General features: G+C 33.3%; 2 protein-coding genes across 2 annotated transcripts in view; both read right to left on the bottom strand.

The window, feature by feature from the left end:
• LOC120330426 (uncharacterized) overlaps positions 1 to 5,098 on the bottom strand; it is a 29,772-nt gene extending 24,674 nt beyond the window's left edge. Inside the window, exons 1-3 of the mRNA XM_078118618.1 lie at positions 5,006 to 5,098; positions 4,538 to 4,693; positions 4,266 to 4,448 (exon numbers count right to left, since the gene is read on the bottom strand). Coding sequence (XP_077974744.1) covers positions 4,266 to 4,448; positions 4,538 to 4,693; positions 5,006 to 5,060 — 394 coding nt within the window. The 5' untranslated portion in view covers positions 5,061 to 5,098. The remainder of the gene's footprint in view (positions 1 to 4,265; positions 4,449 to 4,537; positions 4,694 to 5,005) is intronic.
• LOC120330424 (uncharacterized) lies at positions 713 to 10,895 on the bottom strand. The gene is made up of 12 exons (XM_078118261.1): positions 10,786 to 10,895; positions 10,318 to 10,473; positions 10,046 to 10,228; positions 9,848 to 9,970; positions 9,157 to 9,300; positions 8,909 to 9,085; positions 8,583 to 8,762; positions 8,131 to 8,283; positions 7,654 to 7,812; positions 7,427 to 7,567; positions 6,923 to 7,093; positions 713 to 1,119 (listed from the first exon to the last, which is right to left on the bottom strand). The coding sequence occupies exons 1-11, from the start codon at positions 10,838 to 10,840 to the stop codon at positions 7,014 to 7,016; spliced, it is 1,551 nt and encodes a 516-aa protein (XP_077974387.1). The 5' UTR covers positions 10,841 to 10,895; the 3' UTR covers positions 713 to 1,119; positions 6,923 to 7,013.
• Positions 10,896 to 11,194: the final 299 nt, after the last annotated feature.

The raw sequence follows: 11,194 nt of genomic DNA, 5'->3' as shown, positions 1-11,194 counted from the left end.
ACTAATGCGCCTGTTACACCACATATGATTGGATTGGACGACCAAAAACAACTGCGATCCGTTCCAGCCACATCCTACCTACCACCAGCAAAGTAATTTGACCTGAATATTTTTTTTGCTTTCGTTTTATATAGTGAATATAGGGTATATAGTTTATACAGTTTACAGTGTGTATATTGTAACTATAACGGTGGTATGCTATGATTTAAAAATCTATTGTCTTCACATTAAACATGATCTAGCGTATATTTTCCCCATAACTGGATGTGAAACTTTTTTAATTAAATTCCAGACGTATTTAAAATCATACAGTGCGTTCACACTCTCGTTTCCGCTGAATATTCATCTATAGCTCATGGCTATGAAAGAAACAGCAACGCAATAAACGATGAAATATGTTTCTCAAATATTTCAATTTAATCAAAATTATCAATTTCATTACTCAATTGCTCATGCAAATTTTTCATCAAATTCTTCGGTCAATTCAAAACATGCGTTGTAGGAATTGATCGTAAAATTGAAAAAAAAAAAATGTTCGAATAACTTGAAATTTCAGATAGTGTGAATGAACTGTTTCCGCGCCGTATTTTGAGGGATTCACTGGTACGAAGCAGCACAACCCTCATCCTTAAAATTGTGAATCGTAAGGTATATCAAAGCGTTACTACTAATTCTGACTACTTTTCTGTACAAAAAATAATATAACACACTGTACTGTTGGACTATATTTATTTTTATGGCGACTCGTCAAGATTACATACATATTTGTGAAATCACTTTTTCTGATGTATTAATAAAGAGTCATCGTCGCTGAATGAACTACGTATGAACAAAATTATAACATAATGTTGCAGTGTTATCATGAAAATTTGAACGGTTTTTAGACCTAACAATGAGAATGAAAATCAGCATGCATGTAAAACACACAAACAATTCTAAAAATATTTCGCACGTGACATTAATTACACATCGATATACAGATCTAACTACTGAACCGGGTCAGGAAACATCATTTTGTACATGATCAAGCATGAGGGAATGATAATTGACACGCTTGAAGTGGGATTTGTTGTTAAAAACGTGAAAATGAATAAAACAATTTCTCAATACAAATTTATCTTTGAATAAAATTAAATTTTTTTATAACGTTGTAACATAGTAACAATAAAATGAAATCTGCATAAAACAATACTGGTATTTAGATAAATATTTGATATAATCACGAGTATAAGAACTTATATTTGTGTTAGCTTTCCAAGAAGAGCAAATGCTACGACGGTGGTCATCGTCTGGAACGGAATAGAGCTTCCACTGCCTGAAATATTATGATATATACAACTTTAAAATGTGTACATAATTAGGTTAAAGATATGTTTCGTTAGTTTTTAAAGTTTTCATTTATCGTAAATATATTCATACCACACCGTAGACGTTGAAAATTCAGAACATGGCAGATGAGTTGCAGCACTTAAGATACCAATTTCACATTTATGAAGCAACCAATTATTTTGTGTGACGATGTAATCAAATGTCTTCAAATATTCATTAGAAAAATAGAACACACACAACCATAAGTTCCTCAAATGTTACAACATTTATATTTATGAAGTTGCTCATTTTTAAATCTCTATATTAGCTATAACTTACCGACATTACATCCATCTGTTGTGCATGTACGATTGCATGACTCCATTTCTGTGTCACGAGGAGTGTAAGTTGAGCAGGCAGTTCCGATGTCAGAATGGAAGCAACCGCGAGTTATTCTTCGAGGATATCCCTCAACACTTTCTGTAACGATAACGAATTTGAAAATCTAAACCAGTATTTTAATATCTCAACTGTACAAATGGATATAGGGAGTTCCAGTTACGTACTTCTGCTTCCCTTTTTTTTCCGCTTTCTTGGATCACGCAGTATGCTTCATACGGATAAGTACAAGCAGCAGCCATAGGAGGATTTTCAAGGCATTGATCATAGTCATCAGTATCGTATACGAGATGTGACGAGCATGTGATGCATTCGGGTCTTGCAGCTAAAACGCATCGAATTATAAAATTAGCGAGAAATAACGTAGAAAACATCATCTATTGACGTAATATGAATTAATCGTAATTATTGGAATTTAAGTATGCATCAATTTTGGACAACGAAGAAACTACTAGTGGCGTGAAAATATTAATAACTGTATCTTTTAATAAGTGGATTTTTCAAACATTATATCATATTCAAATCCAGTGTTTATTTTATTATTACGTACTTCCAGTATTTAACATTGATGAAAAAAAATGAATCTTAAATATGTTTCAAACACACTAAACTTCAGGTTGAATAAATGTAAAATAGAACTCACGCCATCCAACGTTACATCCGTCACCCTGGCATGTTTCAGTGCAAGTAACTTTCTTGAAACTGAGACTTCCAACTGAAGCTTCAGTGCATTGGCTTGTCACGGCAGCAGTGGCGCACTGACGTACAACACTAACAAGTTTAAATTCTGGATCGGCTGTTATAGGTTTATTTGCGTTAGTGATAGTTTAACCTTAACCTTTCTCAAAAATGAAAGATTTGTATATAATAATGTAAAAAATGAAATGTCTACTCTGCAAATATCTGCATTTTCGGAATATTATATTAATCATTATTTGCTTGTAGTTGTGCTTCGTAAATATTATAGCCACTCTATGAAAGCTTATACTTATTACAATATAATTTATTAGAAAACAGCCAAAATTTTGAAAGAAATTTGAACAAATTACTAATTTTGCCCTACAGGTATATTTTGTACAAATATAATTTTTCCACCTGCGTAAGAAAGATCAACTCTGTCAGATATAAGGTATATTGCTGTATGTTTGCAATGAGTTGATCCGCTCGGACAAGCTTGTCTTGCTGTTGCCGTGTTGCAGGTACCGGCTCCTGTGGTATCACTACAAACGACACATTGGAGCACAACTGCTTCATTACCGTTGATCACTCCATCAGCTGAAGCACAAATATTAGTATCATGTCGGTTATCAATTTCCTATTCTACCAAACTGTCCAAAAAAATATTTAAATTCCAATTAGAACATTTCACTGTTTTATAACAAAACGGTATGAAAAAAATATATCAATGTTAAAAATCAAACCTGTGTTGGTGTTGCAATCATCGGTATCGCAGGTAGAGAAACAGTTAAACTCGCTGTAACCAACACTTGTATCGCTAATTGGTGAGTCAGTGTAAATATCGTTGAATACACATTGATCAACAGCTTTGAAATCAGATGTGCAAGCTTTAGTGGTGACAGTGCGGATAACTGCATCGGCTGAATATGAAATAATATATACAGTTTTTTTCCGCTTCTCAATTTCCGTTAAATATAACAATTCTACCTACATCCGTCAAAAATGGTTGATGTTCTTGTAGAGCAATATGCTTGAGTCCCTGGACAATCTACACTTGTTGTTGATGTAGTACATCCGCTATCAATTTCCGAGTTACACTGAACACATTTTCTGGAGGCCCCGCTTGAGGTTGAAGCTAGGAAAACATAGAATATTCAATAAATTTACTTATTTTAATAAAAATGTTTACACATTTTTTATATTATTACTCTGGGTAGATTTTACATTACATGTTCAACTCTAATAAAAACGTTTCGTCCTATTTCTAGATATATGGTCATCTCTGAGAAACTTTCGAATTGAACTTGTTTGTGTCATTTTTTATCTTTCGTTCTGAAAAATTAGTATTATTACTTATAGTAATATTTTTGAACCTGATTAGCCCTGTCATATTTTTCTGTACCACCCGTTTTGGGACATCTCGACATATAAAGTATAAAGGCGCTCCCAAAGTAAGAGCACCAAGATGGCGCACAAACTGAACTATAATCTGATACACATACTATGTTCAGGTTGTACGCCATCTTGGTGCACATACTTCTGGAGCTCCAGTATAAATATATAGTATAAATGCATGGTACTTGCACTTTTATTCTCTGTAGCTAAAATTGATTTTTGTTCAGTACAACACGCAATACCACAGGAAATGTTTGTAAGAATCAGTATATAAGAAATTTACTTACTAACTGCCGTGTTGCAATCAGTACCAGACCATCCTGAGACACAAACGCATACTCCGGTAATATAGTTGCAGCTTCCTTGAGAGCTTCCTATGTTACAATCATTTGGGCATTGTTTCAACGAGGCTGAAAAAAATATCATAGCATACATTCTTTTCTTCTCATCTTGTACAATACAAACAATCAATCCTAAATGCAAACCTGTATTTTCAGTGTTACAGTTGTCAGGTGTGCTGCAATGATAGTAGCATTCTGTGGTCGCGGTTGGATTGCCGATAGCATCAAGTGCAGTTATGCATCTATCTGCGGTTGGAACTGCGTCGGAGTGAGTGTCTTCATCAGAAGTACTCGCAGCACAGCCTCGCACAACACCCGTAGTGACACCTTAACAATATCGATAGCAGAAATATGGTTTTATTGCTGTTTGATATCAGAGCAACTTTTAGTTGAAAAACAGAAAAGTTTAACTTTACCATCCTCAACTGTGAATTTTGTACGGCAATAATACACAGTTGTTCCTGAATCAGCTGTACAAGTAGCAGAAGTTGTGGTCCCTGATACAGTAGTGAAACAAGTTTGTGCTGCCTCTCCATCATAATCTACATCTGTGCAGGTGTAGCAATTCAAACCTAAAATAATGAATGGTTGTTACAATATTGTTCAGGAGTTAAGTGATCTGAAGTTAAGCACAAGCATAAAAGAACCGGGTTTATCTTGTTTACAAATCAGTAAACAATCATAGAGGTCATGTAAATTAACTTTATCGAAATGACAAATTCAATTTGATGTGCTCAATATTAGTCGTTTTTTATGTGTCATACTTAATATCTATTTCAAACTGGATAAAAGCAATGTATATGTTGAAGGCTAAACTTTTTGTATAATTTTTCGTCTACGCCGATTGCTTCGAAATTTTCAAAAACACCTCTCATCGAACTTACCGTATGTGCAGCCAAAAGTATAGAACATCACGAAGAAAGACGTGAATAGTTTCATGATTATTTGATGTAAAATGAAATTTGAGTTTTATAACTGTAAATAATAACATCACCCAAATTTGAAAAAAAATCTCGTATTAAAACATTAGGAAGTTTAAAGATTTCATATATTAAATTAGAAAAATTAAGTTACTGAAAATTTTTCAGATTACAAATAAATCATAATTTTTAAATATACTGGAAAATGTATATAAGATATTCAATGAAATATTTTCAGTCGAGTATTTCAATAAGTTATTAAAATCATTTTTTAATATAATAAAATTCCGCTTCAACGATTGGCCGAGCATGATACTACAATACGAGTCTGATTTAAAAGTTTTAAGACTATAATCATTTGCTAAATATACTTAACTCAAAATTAATTCCCAAATTATCCCACTCATACAAACATATATTTAGGTAATACGTGAATATTTCAGTTGCCGCGCTGACATGGCAGTTGATGCGTTAGAATCAGCTATGTTAGCATCGTAAATTAGAAATCTTGAGTTCAAATCTCATCCTCACCACCTCACCCAGGGTTTGGTAAATAGGGCAAGCAAATGCCAAACCGGAAGATTCCAGGCCATTTAAATAAACATTAGTTTACACATGTTTTTAAATGCAGCAGCTGATTGTACGTGGCCTTGTTCGGAGCGAAAGTCTCGAGTAAGCATCGTATAAAAAATCAACTTCGTCGATGAAAGTATACAAATCTAAGTTTCTCAAACTAATGCGCCTGTTACACCACATATGATTGGATTGAACGACCAAAACAATTACGAACCGTTCCAGCCACATACTACCTACCACCAGCAAAGTAAATTGACCTGAATATTTTTGTGCTTTTGATTTATATAGTGAATATAGGGTATATAGTTTATACAGTTTACAGTGTGTATATTGTAACTATAACGGTGGTATGCTATGATTTAAAAATCTATTGTTTTCACATTAAACATGATCTCGCGTATATTTTCCCCATAACTGGATGTGAAACTTTTTTAATTAAATTCCAGACGTATTTAAAATCATACAGTGCGTTCTCACTCTCGTTTCCGCTGAATATTCATCTATAGCTCATGGCTATGAAAGAAACAGCAACGCAATAAACGATGAAATATGTTTGTTAAATATTTCAATTTAATCAAAATTATCAATTTCATTACTCAATTGTTCATGCAAATTTTTCATCAAATTCTTCGGTCAGTTCAAAACATGCGTTGTAGGGCTTGATCGTAAAATTGAAAAAAAATATTAAATGACTTGAAATTTCTGATAGTGTGAATGAACTGTTTCCGCGCCGTATTTTGAGGGATTCACTGGTACGAAGCAGCACAATCCTCATCCTTAAAATTGTGAATCGTAAGGTATATCAAAGCGTTACTACTAATTCTGACTACTTTTCTGTACAAAAAATAATATAACACACTGTACTGTTGGACTATATTTATTTTTATGGCGACTCGTCAAGATTACATACATATTTGTGAAATCACTTTTCCAGATGTATTATTAAAGAGTCATCGTCGCTGAATGAACTACGCATAAACGAAATTATAACACAATGTTGCAGTGTTATCATGAAAATTTCAAAGGTTTTTAGACCTAACTGTGAGAATGAAAATCAGCATGCGTGTAAAACACACAAACAATTCTAAAAATATTCCGCACGTGACATTTATTACACATCGATATAAAGATCTGAACTAACTACTAACTACTGAACCGGGTCAGAAAACATCATTTTGTACATGATCAAGCATGAGGAAATGATAATTGGCACGCTTGAAGTGGGATTTGTTGTTAGAAACATGAAAATGAATAAAACAATTTCTCAATACAAATTTGTCTTTGAATAAAATTAAATTTTTGTATAACGTTGTAACAAAGTAACAATAAAATGTAATCTGCGTAAAACAATACTGGTATTTAGATAAATATTTGATATAATCACGAGTATAAGAACTTATATTTGTGTTAGCTTTCCAAGAATGGCAAATGCTACGACGGTGATCATCGTCTGGAACGGAATAGAGCTTCCACTGCCTGAAATATTATGATATGTACAACTTTAAAATGTGTAAAAAATTAAGTTAAAGATATGTTTCGTTAGTTTTTTAGGTTTTCATTTATCGTAAATATATTCATACCACACCGTAGACGTTGAAAATTCAGAATATGGCAGATGAGTTGCAGCACTCAAGATACCAATTTTACATTTATAAAGAAACCAAGTATTTTGTGTGACGATGTAATCATATGTTCTCATATATTCATTAGAAAAATAGAACACACTCAACCATAAGTTCTTCAAATGTTACAACATTTATATTTATGAAGTTGCTCAATTTTAAAATCTCTAGATTAGCTATATCGTACCGACATTACACCCATCTGTTGTGCATGTACGATTGCATGACTCCATTTCTGTGTCACGAGGAGTGTAAGTAGAGCAGGCAGTTCCGATGTCAGAATGGAAGCAACCGCGAGTTATTCTTCGAGGATATCCCTCAACACTTTCTGTAACGATAACAAATTTGAAAATCTAAAACAATATTTTAATATCTCAACTGTACAAATGGATATAGGGAGTTCCAGTTACGTACTTCTGCTTCCCTTTTTTTTTCCGCTTTCTTGGATCACGCAGTATGCTTCATACGGATAAGTACAAGCAGCAGCCATAGGAGGATTTTCAAGGCATTGATCATAGTCATCAGTATCGTATATGAGATGTGACGAGCATGTGATGCATTCGGGTCTTGCAGCTAAAACGCATCGAATTATAAAATTAGCGAGAAATAACGTAGAAAACATCATCTATTGACGTAATATGAATTAATCGTAATTATTGGAATTTGAGTATGCATCAATTTTGGACAACGAAGAAACTACTAGTGGCGTGAAAATATTAATAACTGTATCTTTTAATAAGTGGATTTTTCAAACATTTTATCATATTCAAATCCAGTGTTTATTTTATTATTACGTACTTCCAGTATTTAACATTGATGAAAAAAAATGAATCTTAAATATGTTTCAAACACACTAAACTTCAGGTTGAATAAATGTAAAATAGAACTCACGCCATCCAACGTTACATCCGTCACCCTGGCATGTTTCAGTGCAAGTAACTTTCTTGAAACTGAGACTTCCAACTGAAGCTTCAGTGCATTGGCTTGTCACGGCAGCAGTGGCGCACTGACGTACAACACTAACAAGTTTAAATTCTGGATCGGCTGTTATAGGTTTATTTGCGTTAGTGATAGTTTAACCTTAACCTTTCTCAAAAATGAAAGATTTGTATATATTAATGTAAAAAATGAAATGTCTACTCTGCAAATATCTGCATTTTCGGAATATTATATTAATCATTATTTGCTTGTAGTTGTGCTTCGTAAATATTATAGCCACTCTATGAATGCTTATACTTATTACAATATAATTTATTAGAAAACAGCCAAAATTTTGAAAGAAATTTGAACAAATTACTAATTTTGCCCTACAGGTATATTTTGTACAAATATAATTTTTCCACCTGCGTAAGAAAGATCAACTCTGTCAGATATAAGGTATATTGCTGTATGTTTGCAATGAGTTGATCCGCTCGGACAAGCTTGTCTTGCTGTTGCCGTGTTGCAGGTACCGGCTCCTGTGGTATCACTACAAACGACACATTGGAGCACAACTGCTTCATTACCGTTGATCACTCCATCAGCTGAAGCACAAATATTAGTATCATGTCGGTTATCAATTTCCTATTCTACCAAACTGTCCAAAAAAATATTTAAATTCCAATTAGAACATTTCACTGTTTTATAACAAAACGGTATGAAAAAAATATATCAATGTTAAAAATCAAACCTGTGTTGGTGTTGCAATCATCGGTATCGCAGGTAGAGAAACAGTTAAACTCGCTGTAACCAACACTTGTATCGCTAATTGGTGAGTCAGTGTAAATATCGTTGAATACACATTGATCAACAGCTTTGAAATCAGATGTGCAAGCTTTAGTGGTGACAGTGCGGATAACTGCATCGGCTGAATATGAAATAATATATACAGTTTTTTTCCGCTTCTCAATTTCCGTTAAATATAACAATTCTACCTACATCCGTCAAAAATGGTTGATGTTCTTGTAGAGCAATATGCTTGAGTCCCTGGACAATCTACACTTGTTGTTGATGTAGTACATCCGCTATCAATTTCCGAGTTACACTGAACACATTTTCTGGAGGCCCCGCTTGAGGTTGAAGCTAGGAAAACATAGAATATTCAATAAATTTACTTATTTTAATAAAAATGTTTACACATTTTTTATATTATTACTCTGGGTAGATTTTACATTACATGTTCAACTCTAATAAAAACGTTTCGTCCTATTTCTAGATATATGGTCATCTCTGAGAAACTTTCGAATTGAACTTGTTTGTGTCATTTTTTATCTTTCGTTCTGAAAAATTAGTATTATTACTTATAGTAATATTTTTGAACGTGATTAGCCCTGTCATATTTTTCTGTACCACCCGTTTTGGGACATCTCGAAATATAAAGTATAAAGGCGCTCCCAAAGTAAGAGCACCAAGATGGCGCACAAACTGAACTATAATCTGATACACATACTATGTTCAGGTTGTACGTCATCTTGGTGCTCATACTTCTGGAGCTCCAGTATAAATATATAGTATAAATGCATGGTACTTGCAGTTTTATTCTCTGTAGCTAAAATTGATTTTTGTTCAGTACAACACGCAATACCACAGGAAATGTTTGTAAGAATCAGTACATAAGAAATTTACTTACTAACTGCCGTGTTGCAATCAGTACCAGACCATCCTGAGGCACAAACGCATACTCCGGTAATATAGTTGCAGCTTCCTTGAGAGCTTCCTATGTTACAATCATTTGGGCATTGTTTCAACGAGGCTGAAAAAAATATCATAGCATACATTCTTTTCTTCTCATCTTGTACAATACAAACAATCAATCCTAAATGCAAACCTGTATTTTCAGTGTTACAGTTGTCAGGTGTGCTGCAATGATAGTAGCATTCTGTGGTCGCGGTCGGATTGCCGATAGCATCAAGTGCAGTTATGCATCTATCTGCGGTTGGAACTGCGTCGGAGTGAGTGTCTTCATCAGAAGTACTCGCAGCACAGCCTCGCACAACACCCGTAGTGACACCTTAACAATATCGATAGCAGAAATATGGTTTTATTGCTTTTTGATATCAGAGCAACTTTTAGTTGAAAAACAGAAAAGTTTAACTTTACCATCATCAACTGTGAATTTTGTACTACAGTAATACACAGTTGTTCCCGAATCAGCTGTACAAGCAGTAGAAGGTGTTGTCCCTGATACAGTAGTGAAACAAGTTTCTGCTGCCTCTCCATCATAACTAGTATCTGTGCAGGTGTAGCAATTCAAACCTAAAATAATAAATTTTCATAAATATTGTTCAAGAGGTATAAGTGATCTGAAGTTAAGCACAAGCATAAAAGAACCGGGTTTATCTTGTTTACAAATCAGTAAACAATCATAGAGGTCATGTAAATTAACTTTATCGAAATGACAAATTCAATTTGATGTGCTCAATATTAGTCGTTTTTTATGTGTCATACTTAATATCTATTTCAAACTGGATAAAAGCAATGTATATGTTGAAGGCTAAACTTTTTGTATAATTTTTCGTCTACGCCGATTGCTTCGAAATTTTCAAAAACACCTCTCATCGAACTTACCGTATGTGCAGCCAAAAGTATAGAACATCACGAAGAAAGACGTGAATAGTTTCATGATTATTTGATGTAAAATGAAATTTGAGTTTTATAACTGTAAATAATAACATCACCCAAATTTGAAAAAAAATCTCGTATTAAAACATTAGGAAGTTTAAAGATTTCATATATTAAATTAGAAAAATTAAGTTACTGAAAATTTTTCAGATTACAAATAAATCATAATTTTTAAATATACTGGAAAATGTATATAAGATATTCAATGAAATATTTTCAGTCGAGTATTTCAATAAGTTATTAAAATCATTTTTTAATATAATAAAATTCCGCTTCAACGATTGGCCGAGCATGATACTACAATACGAGTCTGATTTAAAAGTTTTAAGACTATAATCATTTGCTAAATATACTT

The sequence above is a fragment of the Styela clava genome, chromosome 12 (genome assembly GCF_964204865.1).
Source record: "Styela clava chromosome 12, kaStyClav1.hap1.2, whole genome shotgun sequence".
Taxonomy (NCBI): Eukaryota; Metazoa; Chordata; class Ascidiacea; order Stolidobranchia; family Styelidae; genus Styela; species Styela clava.
This window is presented reverse-complemented; position numbering and strand designations above follow the sequence as displayed.

Excerpts from the sequence above, each read along its gene's own strand:
- LOC120330424 (XM_078118261.1), bottom strand. The coding sequence starts at position 10,840 with ATGAAACTATTCACGTCTTTCTTCGTGATGTTCTATACTTTTGGCTGC. Across the intron at positions 9,301-9,847 it reads TGATTGCAACACGGCAGTTA|CTTCAACCTCAAGCGGGGCC; the intron begins GTAAGTAAATTT and ends ATGTTTTCCTAG. Across the intron at positions 7,813-8,130 it reads CGGATGTAACGTTGGATGGC|CTGCAAGACCCGAATGCATC; the intron begins GTGAGTTCTATT and ends GATGCGTTTTAG.